Here is a 14928-nt window from a genome sequence, read left to right on the forward strand (position 1 = left end):
CATGCACAAGATGCAGAGTCTTTACCTCTGAGGAAGATGCAAGCCTGACTGTAGAAGAAACCTATGTTCCATTGTGGTTTTTTTTGATATACAGACAGAGTTTCAATGTGGTTTTTTTGGTTTATTTTTAAGTATCCTTACATATAAGTGTAGGGACCATACAGTTGAGTTTTTTAAATGTAAAAGATGGAGGGGATAAGTTTCATTAACTGCATCCATGTTTTCAGTGTTCCTAAATATTTATGCCAAGCTTTGATAAGATTATAGTAGAGCACAACTTCCATAACATAACTTTAAAGATGTTAACTTTGAAATATAGTTGTGGAGGAAAGTAACAATAAATGGTAATGTAAGAAAAAATATTTTTGATGATAAATGATTAAGGCAAATCTCAATATGAATCCAACATACTACTATTCAGGGGAGTTTTGAAATTCATAAATCCATATTTACTTTATCTGAAAACTCTTGATTTCTATACAGTAGCAGTTCTAAATTGCCAGACACAATGGAGATGGCAACTCTTCACTCACATAATTTTATATTTCTTCCTAAGATGCAAGGAAAAAAGTCACTTAAACTCTTATTGATGGTTGTTTTATTTCAACAGTACAGCCAGATCCTCCTGTGAATATAACTCTGGAATTAAAAAAGTCAATAAAGAGAAAACCATATCTGGTCCTGACATGGTCTCCACCCCCACTAGCTGATGTTAGATCTGGATGGCTTACCCTTGAATATGAATTGCGACTAAAGCCTGAAGAGGGAGAGGAATGGGAGGTAAAAATGTCACAAGTTTTTGCTAGATAATTTTTTCCTAACCAGCTAGATTTTGTCAGCCAGGTCTCATGCCTGAATGTAATGAAGCAGACACTCTAAATTGTTCATAATTTTTCAAAAGTGTTTGTGTAACCTATGATTTCCTGCTGAGAACACTGGTATCTCAGATGCTGCTGTACAATAGCAGGTGATAAAGTACTTGGTTTTAATTGTGGCCATTATTTATTAATCATACTGGCATTTTAGTTTAAATTGTTCATTCTCTTTTAGTCAGCTTTCTTTTGTGATAATTTATCCTTAACCACAAGCACTTCTTAGATAACAGAAAGATCAGTGACTTTACATAAAATAATTTAAATTTATATAAATAATAACTAGGTAGTAATTGCAGTGGGAACACTATAATAATAATAATTTTATATGGTCAGGATCTACAACTTAAACAACTGAGAGGCAAATTAAAGACTCCAGCTATTGGTATTTGACTCCATCCCCTTCTTGTCTGCAGAACTTCCAAACCACCTCTGTATCTCCTCTTGCCTTCCCCCTTCCACTGCATTTCCCTCTGGCCCTCTGGCCACACCTACTTTTTATTACCCTGTGCATTTCCACCACTTCACATTCTATCTTCCTCTATGCATTTTCTTTCTCCATCTCTGTTTCTTGCAGCCTCCTCTTCCTGTCACCATCGCAGTTCCTACCATTACCACAGCTCCTCCCTATTTGCCATAAATTGATGATGTGTTTTTGCAGCAGTTTAATTTACACTGTATAACAGAACCAGATCTCATTCTCACCTGCTAGAAAGCAGAATTTAAACTATTGAAATAAAAAAAATTTACTATTATTCTATGCCTGCTCAACAGTTATTAGGAAAAGATATCCAGACTCATTTTATGTTCTCATCTTGATTACCAAAACCTTAGCTGTGACTTTTATTTTATTTCCAGACTATTTTTGTTGGACAACAAACACAATATAAAATGTTTAGTTTAAATCCTGGAAAGAGGTACATTGTACAGATTCACTGCAAACCAGATCACCATGGACTTTGGAGTGAGTGGAGCCCAGAAATGTATATTGAGATCCCTACTGGTGAGTGGCCAGACATCCCTTCAGTAATTGTTATTACATGCAAGATCATGTTATATTTTTTTGTTAGCTGTTTGTGGGAATCATTCAGTTCCCTTAGTTTCCCTGGGACAGACAAGGACATCACTTCTAAGGTAACCAAATCCTTCTCATCCTTGCACCATACCCAGTTATCTTTTCCCTTCTTTACTTTTTGATAGACCTAAGAAAGTGAATAATTTCTTTGATTATTTAGATAATTTCCGTTCTGTCTACTGACTAATTTGTTCTCTTTATGGTAGTTTTTAATTAAAAGAACTCAGGCAATTGCATTAAAACTGTGACACAGGCAACAGAGTGACTGCCTTCAGACAGTAACAGCTCTTCATTACTCTTTATCTGGAATTAATATGAAATAATCACCTCAGTATAAAAAGCGTTACATTACAATAAAAATCCTTAAAAATATGTAATCCTAGGTCACTTTACCCAGCATTTAATTAATTGTATGATATGTATTTAATAATGAAATGGCTATAGTTTTGATACGACTGGATTTGAACCCAATCTGTATAATTGGCTGTGACAAAATTTTCCTCTTCATGCATTTCTGTATGATTTTTCCAAGAGAGTTTATTTCCTGTGCAGTACCATTAGTAAAAATTATATTCATTATTTGATATTACAGGGATTATTGAGATCCATCTGTGCTTCTGAAGGCCCCTATTCGATAATAAATTCGGCAGTTTAGGCCAATTTTTAAAATAAAAGTAATTTGTGAGTTTCATGGCATGCTGACTCTACAAATGCTAGATAAATAATTCTGTTTTTTCTTAGACTTCAGAGTAAAAGATATGGTTGTGTGGATCGTCGTTGGTGTCCTGTCATCTCTTATATGTTTAACTATGAGCTGGATAATGATTATGAAAGGGTACAGGTAAGCCACCAATTTCACAATTGCGTGGAGTCCAAGATCAGAGAAAACTTTTCAAAAAGAGACTTCTAGTATTTGATTCAATTTCCTATGGCATTTGCCTTATCTGATAAACTATTAGTTATAGGTATTTGACTTAATTTACAGCTGAAAGAAGAAGTGTTTCTGTTCCTTATGGAATCCAGACTAAATTCTCAGTTAGTAAAGATCTGTCTCTATTAGATCTGATTAATCGTGGTTAGTCATATAATATTCATCAAACATTACTTAGAGTACCACTGTTCCTGCAGGAGACATGTCTTTGGGTTTTTTCATAATCTCCTAAAGTAAACAAGGTTGTATTATGAGACTATCTTTCTTCCAGCCTCTCTATAAATTTTCCAAATGATTGCTTAGAATCCTGGCTAATTTCAATCAAATTTGAAAGAGAAAGGAATTATGGATGCTAAATCTGAATCAGAGTGCCTGTACAAATTACAGGCCGCATAGCTCCCCAGGCTTGCCTGAGAAAGTAGCCTGGGAAAAACATGAGAAAGAATTAAAACAATCCTCAGGGAAACAAAACAGCCTTGCAGGTTTTCCTTGCAACAGCCTCCTTGTTTTCCTTGCAGGAGAAAGTCAGGGGGATGGTGAGCCCCACTGACCAATGATGGTGATGTAGTAGTTTACTAACCAATAAGAGTTTCCTTTCTGTACTTTCCACATATCTGTCTATAAAACAGGCCTGGAGCAATAAACTAAAAGATTTCTTCTGTTCTGACTCCCTTGAGAGTCCGTGTCGTTCTTTCTGCCGTTCCTAATTAGGACGACAAGGAATTGCAAAGATTATTGCTTTTATACAAGTCTTAAAAAAAATACTGGCTGAGTAGAAGAAAGGGATAGAAACTGTGGTTGAAAACGCCATGTCCTTCACCATAAATCCTGTTTAGCAGTAGTCAGGTGACAGTCAAAGATCCACAGACAGCCCCACTAGCCCTCCTGAACTGCGCCTCACTTCACTGTTTCTTGGCCAATGATGAATTTACAATGGTGCTAGAGAACTAGAGGTTAAGGAACAGATGACAATTAAAAGGACATTAGTAATTTTACTTTTCCAGTTGAACAACTTTTGTACTACTGGTGTTTTTTATAAATACATCTAAGGCTACTTTATGAGCTGTAACTGGATTTGTGAATTTCCTAGCTTGAGAGGCAGACAAGAGACAGAGGTCCAACTGGGATGTATAAGATATGGGAGAGGTGTTTCAAATCTTAGTCACATTCTGAGGAAATGGGAGAACAAATAGTGAGATAGAGTCTGTATTTACATCTGATATGTTTATTCTGTGTTTTTATAGAATGATGGCCTTTATCCTGCCACCAGTTCCAGGACCAAAGATAAAAGGCATAGATACACATCTGCTAGAGGTGAGTATCACAGGTAACAACAAAAGAATTCACCAAAACTCATGTCTTTTCCAACTTATGTATTGGCAAGGACAATTACCACAGTAAAGTGTAAAACTGCTTCAAGTAATCAATGTTGGAAATGAGCAACACTTTCTGGTTAAATACGTGGAGGATATGTGTGAGTCAGAGTTCTGCCTTGCACTTGGAACAGAAGGGTGTTTAAGAAGAGGGTTTGTGACTGCTGTGTTTTCTGGGACATAAGGAAATGCTTCTGTGACCTTCCTAGTAGTTCTTACAGAGGATGCTCTCCACAATCTTTTGCCATGCTGAAGAGGAAGGACATGTCTGCACTGCAATTCTCCTCCATTTCCCTCTTGTTAAACTCAGGAGAGCCATACCTGCCAAAAGCTCCCTGCTTCTCCCAAATTAGAAACATGAATTTTAGGATTGTCTCCCCACTGAGGAAACTCAGGATTTTTTCTTCCCTTCTTTCAATAGTTTCTGCAGCAATCAGGTTCAGGTCTAGCAATACAACTATCAAAGTATTTGTATATTAAATATGTAGATTGTTTACAGTTGTTCTAGACAGGTAATCCCAATGGCTGACAATGAAAAATTATATCCTTTTCATTATACCTTCAGACAGGAAAATCTGAAGAATTACTGAGTGCTCTTGGTTGCCATGGTTTCCCTCCAACATCAGACTGTGAGGAACTACTGATAGAATATCTGGAGGTGGAGGACAGTGAGGATCAGCAGCTCATGCCAAGTCATGACACTCATTGTAAAAATACAAAAATTATACTCAAGGAAACAGACAGTGACTCAGGCCGAGGGAGCTGTGATAGCCCTTCTCTCCTCCCTGTGAAGTGCAGGGAATCCCGCAGCCTTCCATCTGCTCTTCAAACACAAGATGTAAGAGCTAAAGAAAAAAAAGGAGGAAAAGGGAGCTGGGAAACTCAGTGTACGGCCTCAGAACAGAAAACGCTCCCTTGTAACAGTGAGAGTAAAAAGTCATGCACGTGGCTGGCAGCTCAGTTACCCAGTAATCAGGCTGCTATGTTTGCCTACCACAGCACTGTGGAGGCATTCAGGATAACCCTGAACACCACAAATGTGAACACTTCACCAGTTTTTGTGGGAAATGAAGAAAATCGTCAGTCGCTGTATCCTATTGCTGAAACTGTGTATGATGACGTGGAAAAGATAAACGAGATGGAATATTCCAAAACTGACCAAACCATAGTGCAGGTCAGACAAAACCAACAAAATGACAAGTCACCTTTCCTGAATCCTAAACTAATGGACTATGTAGAAGTTCATAAAGTCAGACAAGATGAGGAACCAACACTATTACTGAAACATAAAGAAAATAGTGGAAAGACCAAAAAATGCACTGTTCCAGGAACCAGCAAAGAATATACCAAGGTCTCAACAGTTATGGATCATCACATTTTAGTATTATTGCCAGATCAGCGCACCCAAAACACACCTGTGTCTCAAGAACCTGTAGCAGAAACATCTCAGAACCCTCAGCAAAGTCAAGCTGAGAAGAATACAAGCTACAGCACAACAGCTCCAAGTGACTCCACAAGAGACACCAGTGGATCAGACTACATGGACCCATCTTCCTTTATGCCCTCCTTCAAATAACCTATTAGTACAGCACATACTTAGTGGTTACACACAGCAAAAGAAACTCACATAGCAAACAGCTCTTTTAAAAAGCCTAGTCTTCAAAAGCCTAACCGCCTGTGTGCATTGTTCAGGTAATAAAATAATCTGTGAGTTGAGGTTAGTCATGGGCGTCAGTTCTGGATCATTAGCACACATTTCTGACACGGTGAAATGAGGAAATGGATCTTGTCTGTCATGGAAAATGCACTGTAAAATAATTATTCAGTTCTGCAAAAATTCTGTTGGTCGATGAAGCCTGAGAAGGTAGCACAGATTCAACAAAGATGAAAATTGTTGTGGATTAGTCAGCAAACCATAGCGATCTGAGCAGTTCCTACATTAGATAAATCATTGCACAATGTATTCTTACCTACAATGTGTTTTCTTCTGAATGCATTCTAGCACTAGATTAAGTTTTCTTTATCTTTTTTCTCAATCCTTGAGAAAAAGGAGCTCTTGTACATTACAAATCATATATAAAAGAGAGCATATTCTACAAATTGCAGTAAAATAACAAATTCTTCTAAATATATTTTTGCTTTGTTTCAATGTGACAGAAAACTGCATCCCATTCATATCCTAGTCCAGACAAACCAAAATTAAAAAGAAAGCAGGATAATATATGATATACTGCCTTACTGTATATAATATACAATTTTACTTTAATATAAGCCCATATGTTTAACAATCTATTTTTAAAGGCTATTTTTCTATTACCAAAAAAAGAGCAAAATAAAATATTTTTTAATTTCCCAGTGCTATTTAGCTACCTAGGAACTTTTCTCTTTCCTTCTGCTGAGGCAGTAACAAGTAAAGCTATAATTTCTATACAAAGCATAAAATTAAACTTTATACTAATTAAGAATATGGAGACTTTTTAAACTATATTTCTAATATATTACAGATATATTACTATTTGAATTGTAAATTATTTGTTTCACAGGTTTTTTATTACCTGTAATTATATAATTAAAATAGAATTTAGGTTTCAAGAGCTAAGGTCCTGTCCCTTTGAATTTGTACTCTGATGCCAATTATAAATGAAATGGGGTTCTCCTGCACTTTTCTCTGAGCTTGGAAGGAAAGTCGGATTTTTCATAATGAATTTACTAACGTCAGTTTTGAAACCCAGCCTCCAAGGTCTGATTCAGACCTCCACTGAAAAAGCAGTGGGAATGAGGAGGCAAGTCCATATACTTGGGCTGGTCGTGTGTCCCCAGAACAGCAGTGGGAACAGTAAGGATCCACTATATCCCATGTAACTGAAGACAGAATCAAAATGATACTGTAGTGGCTGCAAAGTTGTTGTGGTCCTTACTTCTTGAAACAAAAGTTTCATTTACTCCAGAAAAGTATGACTGATTAAAAGTGGGCAAAGTATTTAGCCAGCACCTCTAGCTTCAGGGGAAACTGGAAATTTAAGGTGAGGGAATGATCCTGTACCAGTGAAGGAGAGTGTATGTGATAGATGGGCTCCCTTTTGTTAGTCACCTTCCTGAACAGCTTTACTTTTCCCCATATTTTTATGATTTTATGCACCAAGCAAGCCTTCCTGTGGTACGAGGTGCCTGCTGCAGAGCCAGACGAAAGAGAATTTCAGATTCTGAAGGTACCAGAAGGCCACAACTAATTTGGCAAATCAGATTCTTACCCTTTACCTTCTAAGCCATGGAATGGCTCAAGCACAGATTATAGTAGAACTGCCTAGCCTTTGCACAGGCAGGACTTTAGAACTTAGCTAATTATCTGTGTGTCTATAAACATACATGGTAATGTAGACTGTAACATTAAGGTGGCATCAGATTTAGAGCCTGTCCTCTATACAGGCAACTGCCCACTTTCAGGGGCTGATCTGAGCAGTCTGGATGCTCTTCTGAAGGTGTGGGAAGGTATCCTAGATTCCTAATTCAGCCACTTACTTAACACATGAAGACACAAAGGGGCTACTCCAGGTATCAGCCAGACATAAAACTCTGTTCAGTTATGGTTAACAGAACAATTTTACCATAGTTACTCCATATATAGTATACCTTACAAATTTCTAAAGATTCTAGTACTGCAAATAAACTCTTGAGTTATGAGGAAACTCATGTGTGTGGAAGTGTGTAAGCTGATAACACACCGTGTCTGACAGTGTTTTATTTACCCTTCAGTCTTCTGACTGAATCTGACAGAGCTAACATGATCAGACACACTCTTCTTTCTTTACACAGATAGCTCTGTCTGTGTAGTTTCCTACACCAGATGATGTGCAAAAAGATACGCTGCTACAGGCCTTCTGTGATGTATCTGGTGATGCACAGAAGCTATAGTACCTTAGCAAGCCTAGAGCCTAAAGATGTTCCTTATAGAGTAGATTTCTTAGGTTAGAACACTGGTGACTACCCAGATGTATGACAGTAACAGGCTGTTCCCACTGTATCTTTTTACCTGAAGTTACTTTTTACCTGAAGCACACAGGCACAACAGTTAGCAGATTTTAAATGTATGATTCATCCTGCCTAACTGTAGCATGTGTGCCTCCAATAATCCACACAGAAAGAGAGTCAAGGAGTTTCTCTGCTTTGTCATAAATGAATACTGAAACTGTAAAATAGTTGTAGCCGAAATTACTTTGTGTGGTGTTGAGCATCTCCCACCTTTGCTGATGAATGTTTCAATATGCCAAATCATCATGGCTCTCCATGGAAAGGGAAAGTCACCCACAGTGGAAAAGGGGCATTTTCTTGCTGCTTTGAAGTTTTGGGGGATTTGCTTGTTAAATGTAATTTGAATGTATTGTCATAAATATATTTAATTCTTGAAGCTGAACAAATGTGCAGATAGATTATTTTTCCCTTGGATTTGCTTACATTTTTCAAAACACCCAGTTGCTCCCAGTAGCAGAGCTTCTGAAAGTGACCTTAAACATCTGAAAGTACATTAAAAAAATAAAAAACAAGTGTTCTGTAAAATCAAAATAATCTTCAGCTAAGTGTTTGGCCATTTGAATGTTTAAATCCTTAATTTTTTCTGTTTGCAACAGTCTTTTTGCTTGCAGGTCTTTATGCTTTTCATTAGCAAGTACTTGAGTTTTTGCAGCACTTCGATAGAGTCAATCAGTGTAAAAATTATGACACAACAGTGGGGAAAAACAGGCTCTTGACACCTCCTTTGATATCCAGAGGGAGGAACAGAATTTACCGCAGGAACAGGGATCAGCCCTCTAGCTCTTGCACCATTAGTCAGATTTCTTACTTGGAATAATAGTTTCAAGACTTTGAATGATGTTTTCAACATCAAAGTTATCTACATGTCATTTAGAGTGTGATCTACTTTGTGATAGTATAAAAGGCCTAAAAAGTAGCATAGAGACTCTTCTACAGAAATAGTTTTACAAAACTCCTGAAATTGAACATACACATTTTATTTAATTACCTTTACTTCTGACTCAGACTAATTTTAACATGCTTTCTTCAGTATTGGCAAATATGATTCATTATCATATTTTTTTTTACTAGATTTGTTTTCAGCAGAGGCATATTTGATGTACAATTTTAGTATTTCTGTGTAATATTTCAGACTTTAGAAGAAATACAAACTAATGAATTGGCACATGCTCACAAAGCTCAGTATCACATATGATTAAGACTAAGTTTGGTTTTCATGATACTATGTAACTACAAAGATTATTTAATAAAAATGCAGTGAATTAACCTGATATAATATTAGTGAGAGGATATGTGTGTTTATGGAGCAAACTGTAAAACAAATATGTAATTATGATTTATGTCAAACCAGTGAATTCTGTAGTATATCTATCTGTGTGTCTATGTTTAAATGGCTGAAAAATAGACAGCTGCTTTAAATGTCATTCAAGTATCCCAAGTGTAGTAGCAGCAGGTGTTTAAAATGAATAAGCAGAACTTTTTGTGCTCTCTGAAGCATTGTATATGTGGGGTTTACATCATGAAGCCTGTAAGTGTATATCGTAAGTTCATGGTGACTAAATGATCTAAAGGCATTGTGCAAGGAAACTGAAGTCACGTAAGCCTTTTGATAGACATCAGACATCTTCTGCAAAGCCATAAAGACAAATGAAGTAAAAAAAGTGTCATGAGATCAGGCATCACATTCTCAAATAATTGCTACCTCAGATTTTATTTTTTTCTCCCTTTAAAAGGCAAGCAGGAAAAAGCATTTTGCTTTTTTTGTGTGTGTAAATTTGTGACTCATTCTGTCAAGAATTTAAAAATCTCATTTGTAAGTTCAAATTATTTTGTTAAGAAACAGCTTGTCATGGAATCATCACTTCTGTTGCAGTGGTAGTATGAGGATGGAATATTTGAGATGTGTAGCAAAATTAAATGCTTTAATTAATTAATTTAATTAATTAATTAACTAAATTAATTTAATTATATGGAAAAAAGAAAGCTAAAGAAAATTCCATTTTGTAAGAATATCCTTGCTGCCCAGATTGGCAGTCAAGCATCAGTCCCTTTCCTGGCCTGAAATGTTTTTTGCCACTATTTGTATTCCCAGGTCACTAGGACTGATTGAGCCAATTTTCCAGAGGTGCTGTCATTCTGGATCTCACCTATGGAACTTAGTGTTTGTCAATATTTGCTATTTAGAATTATCTGTTTTCAACTGAGTTCCTAGGAAGCAAGCCTTTCAAGTCTGTCTCTGAGTAAAAATGGAAATCCCTGCTCTCAACTAGATCAAACTGTCACGCTAAAATCAGGCTCCAGCTCCTGTGGGTGTGGAAGGACAGACTGAATTATAACAATTTGAATAACCTTGTGGCCCAGCCTTGAAAACCATTTTGAAACAAATCAGGGATTTTCTTTGGGGTTTTTTTGTGTATGTCAAGCAGAAAAATAAAGATAAATGGATGCCTAAACACATAATACATGGGGATATAAAGAACTTAAATATGATAGAAGCATAGAACAGTTCAGGTTGGAAAACACCTATAAGGTCATAAAGTCCAAATGTTAACCCAGTCCTGCCAAGTCCTCCACTAAGTGACAGGAAGAGCGAAAAGTTTGCTGCATGTGACAGAGAGGAAAAGGAGTACAGTCACTGTGGGAAGTACATGGTAGATGATGAGGGAAAAAATGCCTTTTGACTACAGCTGAGAAGAACGGGGGAAGAAGAGAAAATGGAAGGGAAAGAATCAAATGTGAGAATAGACAGTAAAAAAATAAGAACTAGCAGAACTGAGAGGAGTGATAAATGAGTTAGTGAGGGGAAATAAAGGAAGAGAAGGAAATACTTTTATATCTAAAGTGGGAATGTGGGCAGCTACCTGATATAGTCCACAAAATCAGTAAAGCCTTATGCAGTGCTGAAGAGTTGGCAAAATGCTGAAATCAGCTACTATGGATCAGCTGTTACATATGAGCAGGAAAAGCCCTATACATGAGAACTGGTCATTCGTTTTCTACCAGTTATGGGATTTTTCTTCTCCATATCTGACATTGGTCCCAGGCAAAAACAAAACTCGAAGAGTCAGACTCAGCATCTGATCTGCATTTCCTACATTCCTAAGGGAAAAAATCAAGAGAAATAAACTGCTTTTATAAACAACCTTCCGTTTTTCACGTAGATATACAGGGGAGATTTATTTGTCCATTTACATTGTCCCACATATATGTCTACCATTCTTAAGCATTGTTTTTTTTTTTATTTAATATATATAAGGCAATGACCTAGAAGCTCCAAGAGAAAAAATACTTTGGGGATATTACTAAGCAGCCTCTTGGCATTTCTGGGCATTGTTTCACTTTGTACCTGTGACAATGTATCTGTTAATACTTTCCTTAGCTGGGAAGTTGCTACCTTGGTAATAAATTCTGAAAATTACCAAGTTGGGTTTGAGATACATTTCTTCAATATGTTACATTTTTAAAAGGCACTATTATATCTCTTGGAAGTAGTTAGGAAAAATACGTGAATTAGTTGTGTGTCCTCTCAGAGTGTTGATATGCTAAAAGCTGATCTTATACTCAAGATATTGGTGCATAGAGCAGTTAGATATAAAAAAATCTTTTTTTATATATTTCTCTTTTTGGAAGGTTTATTGTCCTTTTCTACTCAGTGATGCTGCTTGTCTTGGATCTTGACATTATTTAACTATTTTTTTTTTAAACAATGCTGCTTTTGGATCTATTTTTGTGAGCTTCTGAGTACCTTCACCTCATTTTGACATCAATAAACATTGAAAGATTTCATTTCCTGCAATGGTTAGTTTTAGAGACTTGTGGCACTGAGTAGAATTTTTAGAGGATGCTGGAAATCACTGTACAAGTCACTTGTAGAAAAAAATCCCTTCAGTAGAATGGAAAATTATACATGTTTAGAAAAAGGCAGATTTTTCTACAGGCAGAACTATAATGATATCATATCATATTTTTTAATATTCATAATGCTGTAGACTACTCTTAATTCTCATCCCTTTGTCTTTCATTCCGAAAGGGAGATGAAACTACTGCTCAGCTGTACTCAGAAAGAGCTCCTGGGCTGCTTTAGTGTTGTTTATTTTTCATTTTGGAAAGTAAATTTTTTTATCCTGACTATAAAAATGGTTTATCAGATATAATACTACCATCAGTTCTTATATATGTGTTATATTGCTCAGAGATATTCAGCATTATCTTGGCTTCTGAAATATTTTTGTTGTGTTTTGTTTATGTTTTAGTCATTGTGTAAGATATAGCAATACTGAAGGCACTGTTACAAAAAAGTACAGCCCAGAAAAAAAACCATGTTAGCAGTCATTAACTAATTGTATTAGTTCAAATTTCTGATATAATGTTAAGTGAGGGTAAAAGTCTCTGGAACTCCTTTGCCTTTAATTGTTCCAGCAGTCTCCCAAAGAAACAAAATTGACACCTTCTGAATAATATCCAGAATAAACATTATATTTTCAGCAGGGAAAGAGATAACCCAATATTTAGAGCAAACTTATTTCCACTTGCATAAAGCATTTCATTGGTAGATTTGCAATACAAGCTAGGCATTTTTCCCAGTACAGTTTCAGAATTTGTATGCAATGTGGAACATGAGAGGTTATCACAGCATCATTACTGTAGCAACAGAATTACTTTAAGCACAATTATTCTGTGAACCAGATCCAAATTATTTTGCAAATTTCTAAAATACAAGAAATTGTAAGAATTAGATTTCATATGTAGTATGTACTTTGGTTGGAGAATACTGGTATAAAAGTAGTTGCTCAGGAATTCTTCATTGTTTCTAAATGTATCTAAATAAAAATCCTTTCAAATACATTTTTTAAGTTCTTAATATTGAAAATGCTGGCTTTAATAGAATCTGTTTGTGTTTTCACTTGTAAGATCAATATTGTTATGACGTCTGTAGCTTTCTGATTAATTATCTTTTGTCATTGTAAAATCTCTGCAATGGTGTTTGCATTTCAGTTCAATAAAGGTTCGTGAATAAAATTCACAAATTCTGTATTTCTTCATGATATGCAACACTTCTACTATATAATGTAGAGAAAGAAAAAGGAAAATCCAGGCATCCAAGACACTCTGTAGGACAAGGAAAGCTCCATGTAGATATTTAACCAATTTCACTGCACTGATCAGTTGAACCAGATAACACAAATGGCTCACATTCCAAGTCACAACTTTTATGTTTCTTTATGGCTCTTTATGTTGACTTAAATTATATTTGTCACTGAAATTCAGGGATTTGTTTAGCAAAGGTAAAGTCTGATCAAGAAAGGTTGGGGACTGGGGGAACCTTAATGTGTGTAAGCACTGCCCTAGTTACTAGTGGGTACAAATCTCTGACCCTTTGCACCAACATTGGGCAGTTCTCCTGCAAAACTGGGGCTCCCCCCCAGGCTACCTGTGGTCAACCTTCTACCGTAGGAGCAGGCAGGGTCATCAAAGGCACTGTGAAATACCTCTCACTGGCAACTGTGCCTAGTTAAACTGTGTTCCAATTTCCATTCCAGGAAATGCCACCTTGACCCTTGATTCTTCAGTATTACAAGGATGTGCTTGTTTTGGTCGGGGCAGAGCTAATTTTCTCCACAGTAGTTGGTATGAGGATTTGGGTTTGTGCTGAACACAGATAATAAAGATGATTTTGTTGTTGCTGAGCAGAGTTTAGTCAGAGCCAAGGCCTTTTCTGAGTGCATGGGAGGAGACACAACTGGGATATGTGACCCCAACTGACCAAAAGGATATTCCAGACCATGTGACACCTTGCTCAGTGTGAAGTACTGAGTAAAGACATTTGGAGTGATGGTGTTTGTCTTCCTAAGTCACCATGGAGATTGCTGAACTTCTGCCTGACCATGAGACATGGTGAATTAATTCCTTTTGCTTTGCTTGCATGTGTGGCTTTTGCTTTTCCTATCAAGCTCTCTATCTCAGCCCAAGGGTTTCCCAGCTTTTTCCCTTCCCTTCTTCTCCCAGTCCCACTGGTAGGGGACTGAGTGCATGGCTGCTTGGGGCTTGCCTGAGAACAGGTAATGGAGGAAATACAGCTTCCCACTTCTCCCATCCTTGTAGGAGGTTGTGCTACACCTCTTTGCTGACAAAACAAAGCCAAAACAAGGGAATAAATGGGTCATCAGTTATCCCTCTCAGCATATCTGTCACTTTCTCCTCATCCACACAGATTTACATATTTAACATAATGCCATACTGGGTCAGGTTGGAAGGCACCACAGTGGGTCATCTGGTCCAAAATCCCTGCTCAAGCAGCATCATCCCAGAGCACACAGCAGAGGACTGCATCCAAACTGCGTACAGTCAGGGTATTCTTGAATAACTTCAGTGAAGGAGGCAGAGGGAAATCTCTTCCACTGTATGATCACACACACAGTAAAGAAGTTTTTTCTCATGTTCAGGTGGAATTCCCTGTACATCAGTTTCTGCCTGTTGTCTCGTGTCCTGCTGCCTGGCACCACTGAGCAGAGCCTGGTCCCTCCTCTGACCCCTCCCTGCAGGCACTGACAGACACTGATGAGGTCCCCTCTCAGCTGTCCCTTCTCGAGGCTGAACAGGTTTGATTCTCTCAGCCTTTCCTCACAAGAGATGTTCCAGTGCTTCACC

General features: G+C 37.1%; 1 protein-coding gene across 1 annotated transcript in view; it reads left to right on the forward strand.

Moving 5' to 3' along the window:
• PRLR (prolactin receptor) overlaps positions 1 to 6129 on the forward strand; it is a 59195-nt gene extending 53066 nt beyond the window's left edge. Inside the window, exons 9-13 of the mRNA XM_058826076.1 lie at positions 611 to 780; positions 1731 to 1875; positions 2689 to 2788; positions 4123 to 4192; positions 4817 to 6129. Coding sequence (XP_058682059.1) covers positions 611 to 780; positions 1731 to 1875; positions 2689 to 2788; positions 4123 to 4192; positions 4817 to 5827 — 1496 coding nt within the window. The 3' untranslated portion in view covers positions 5828 to 6129. The remainder of the gene's footprint in view (positions 1 to 610; positions 781 to 1730; positions 1876 to 2688; positions 2789 to 4122; positions 4193 to 4816) is intronic.
• Positions 6130 to 14928: the final 8799 nt, after the last annotated feature.

Source organism: Poecile atricapillus, chromosome Z (genome assembly GCF_030490865.1).
Source record: "Poecile atricapillus isolate bPoeAtr1 chromosome Z, bPoeAtr1.hap1, whole genome shotgun sequence".
NCBI classification, from domain to species: Eukaryota; Metazoa; Chordata; class Aves; order Passeriformes; family Paridae; genus Poecile; species Poecile atricapillus.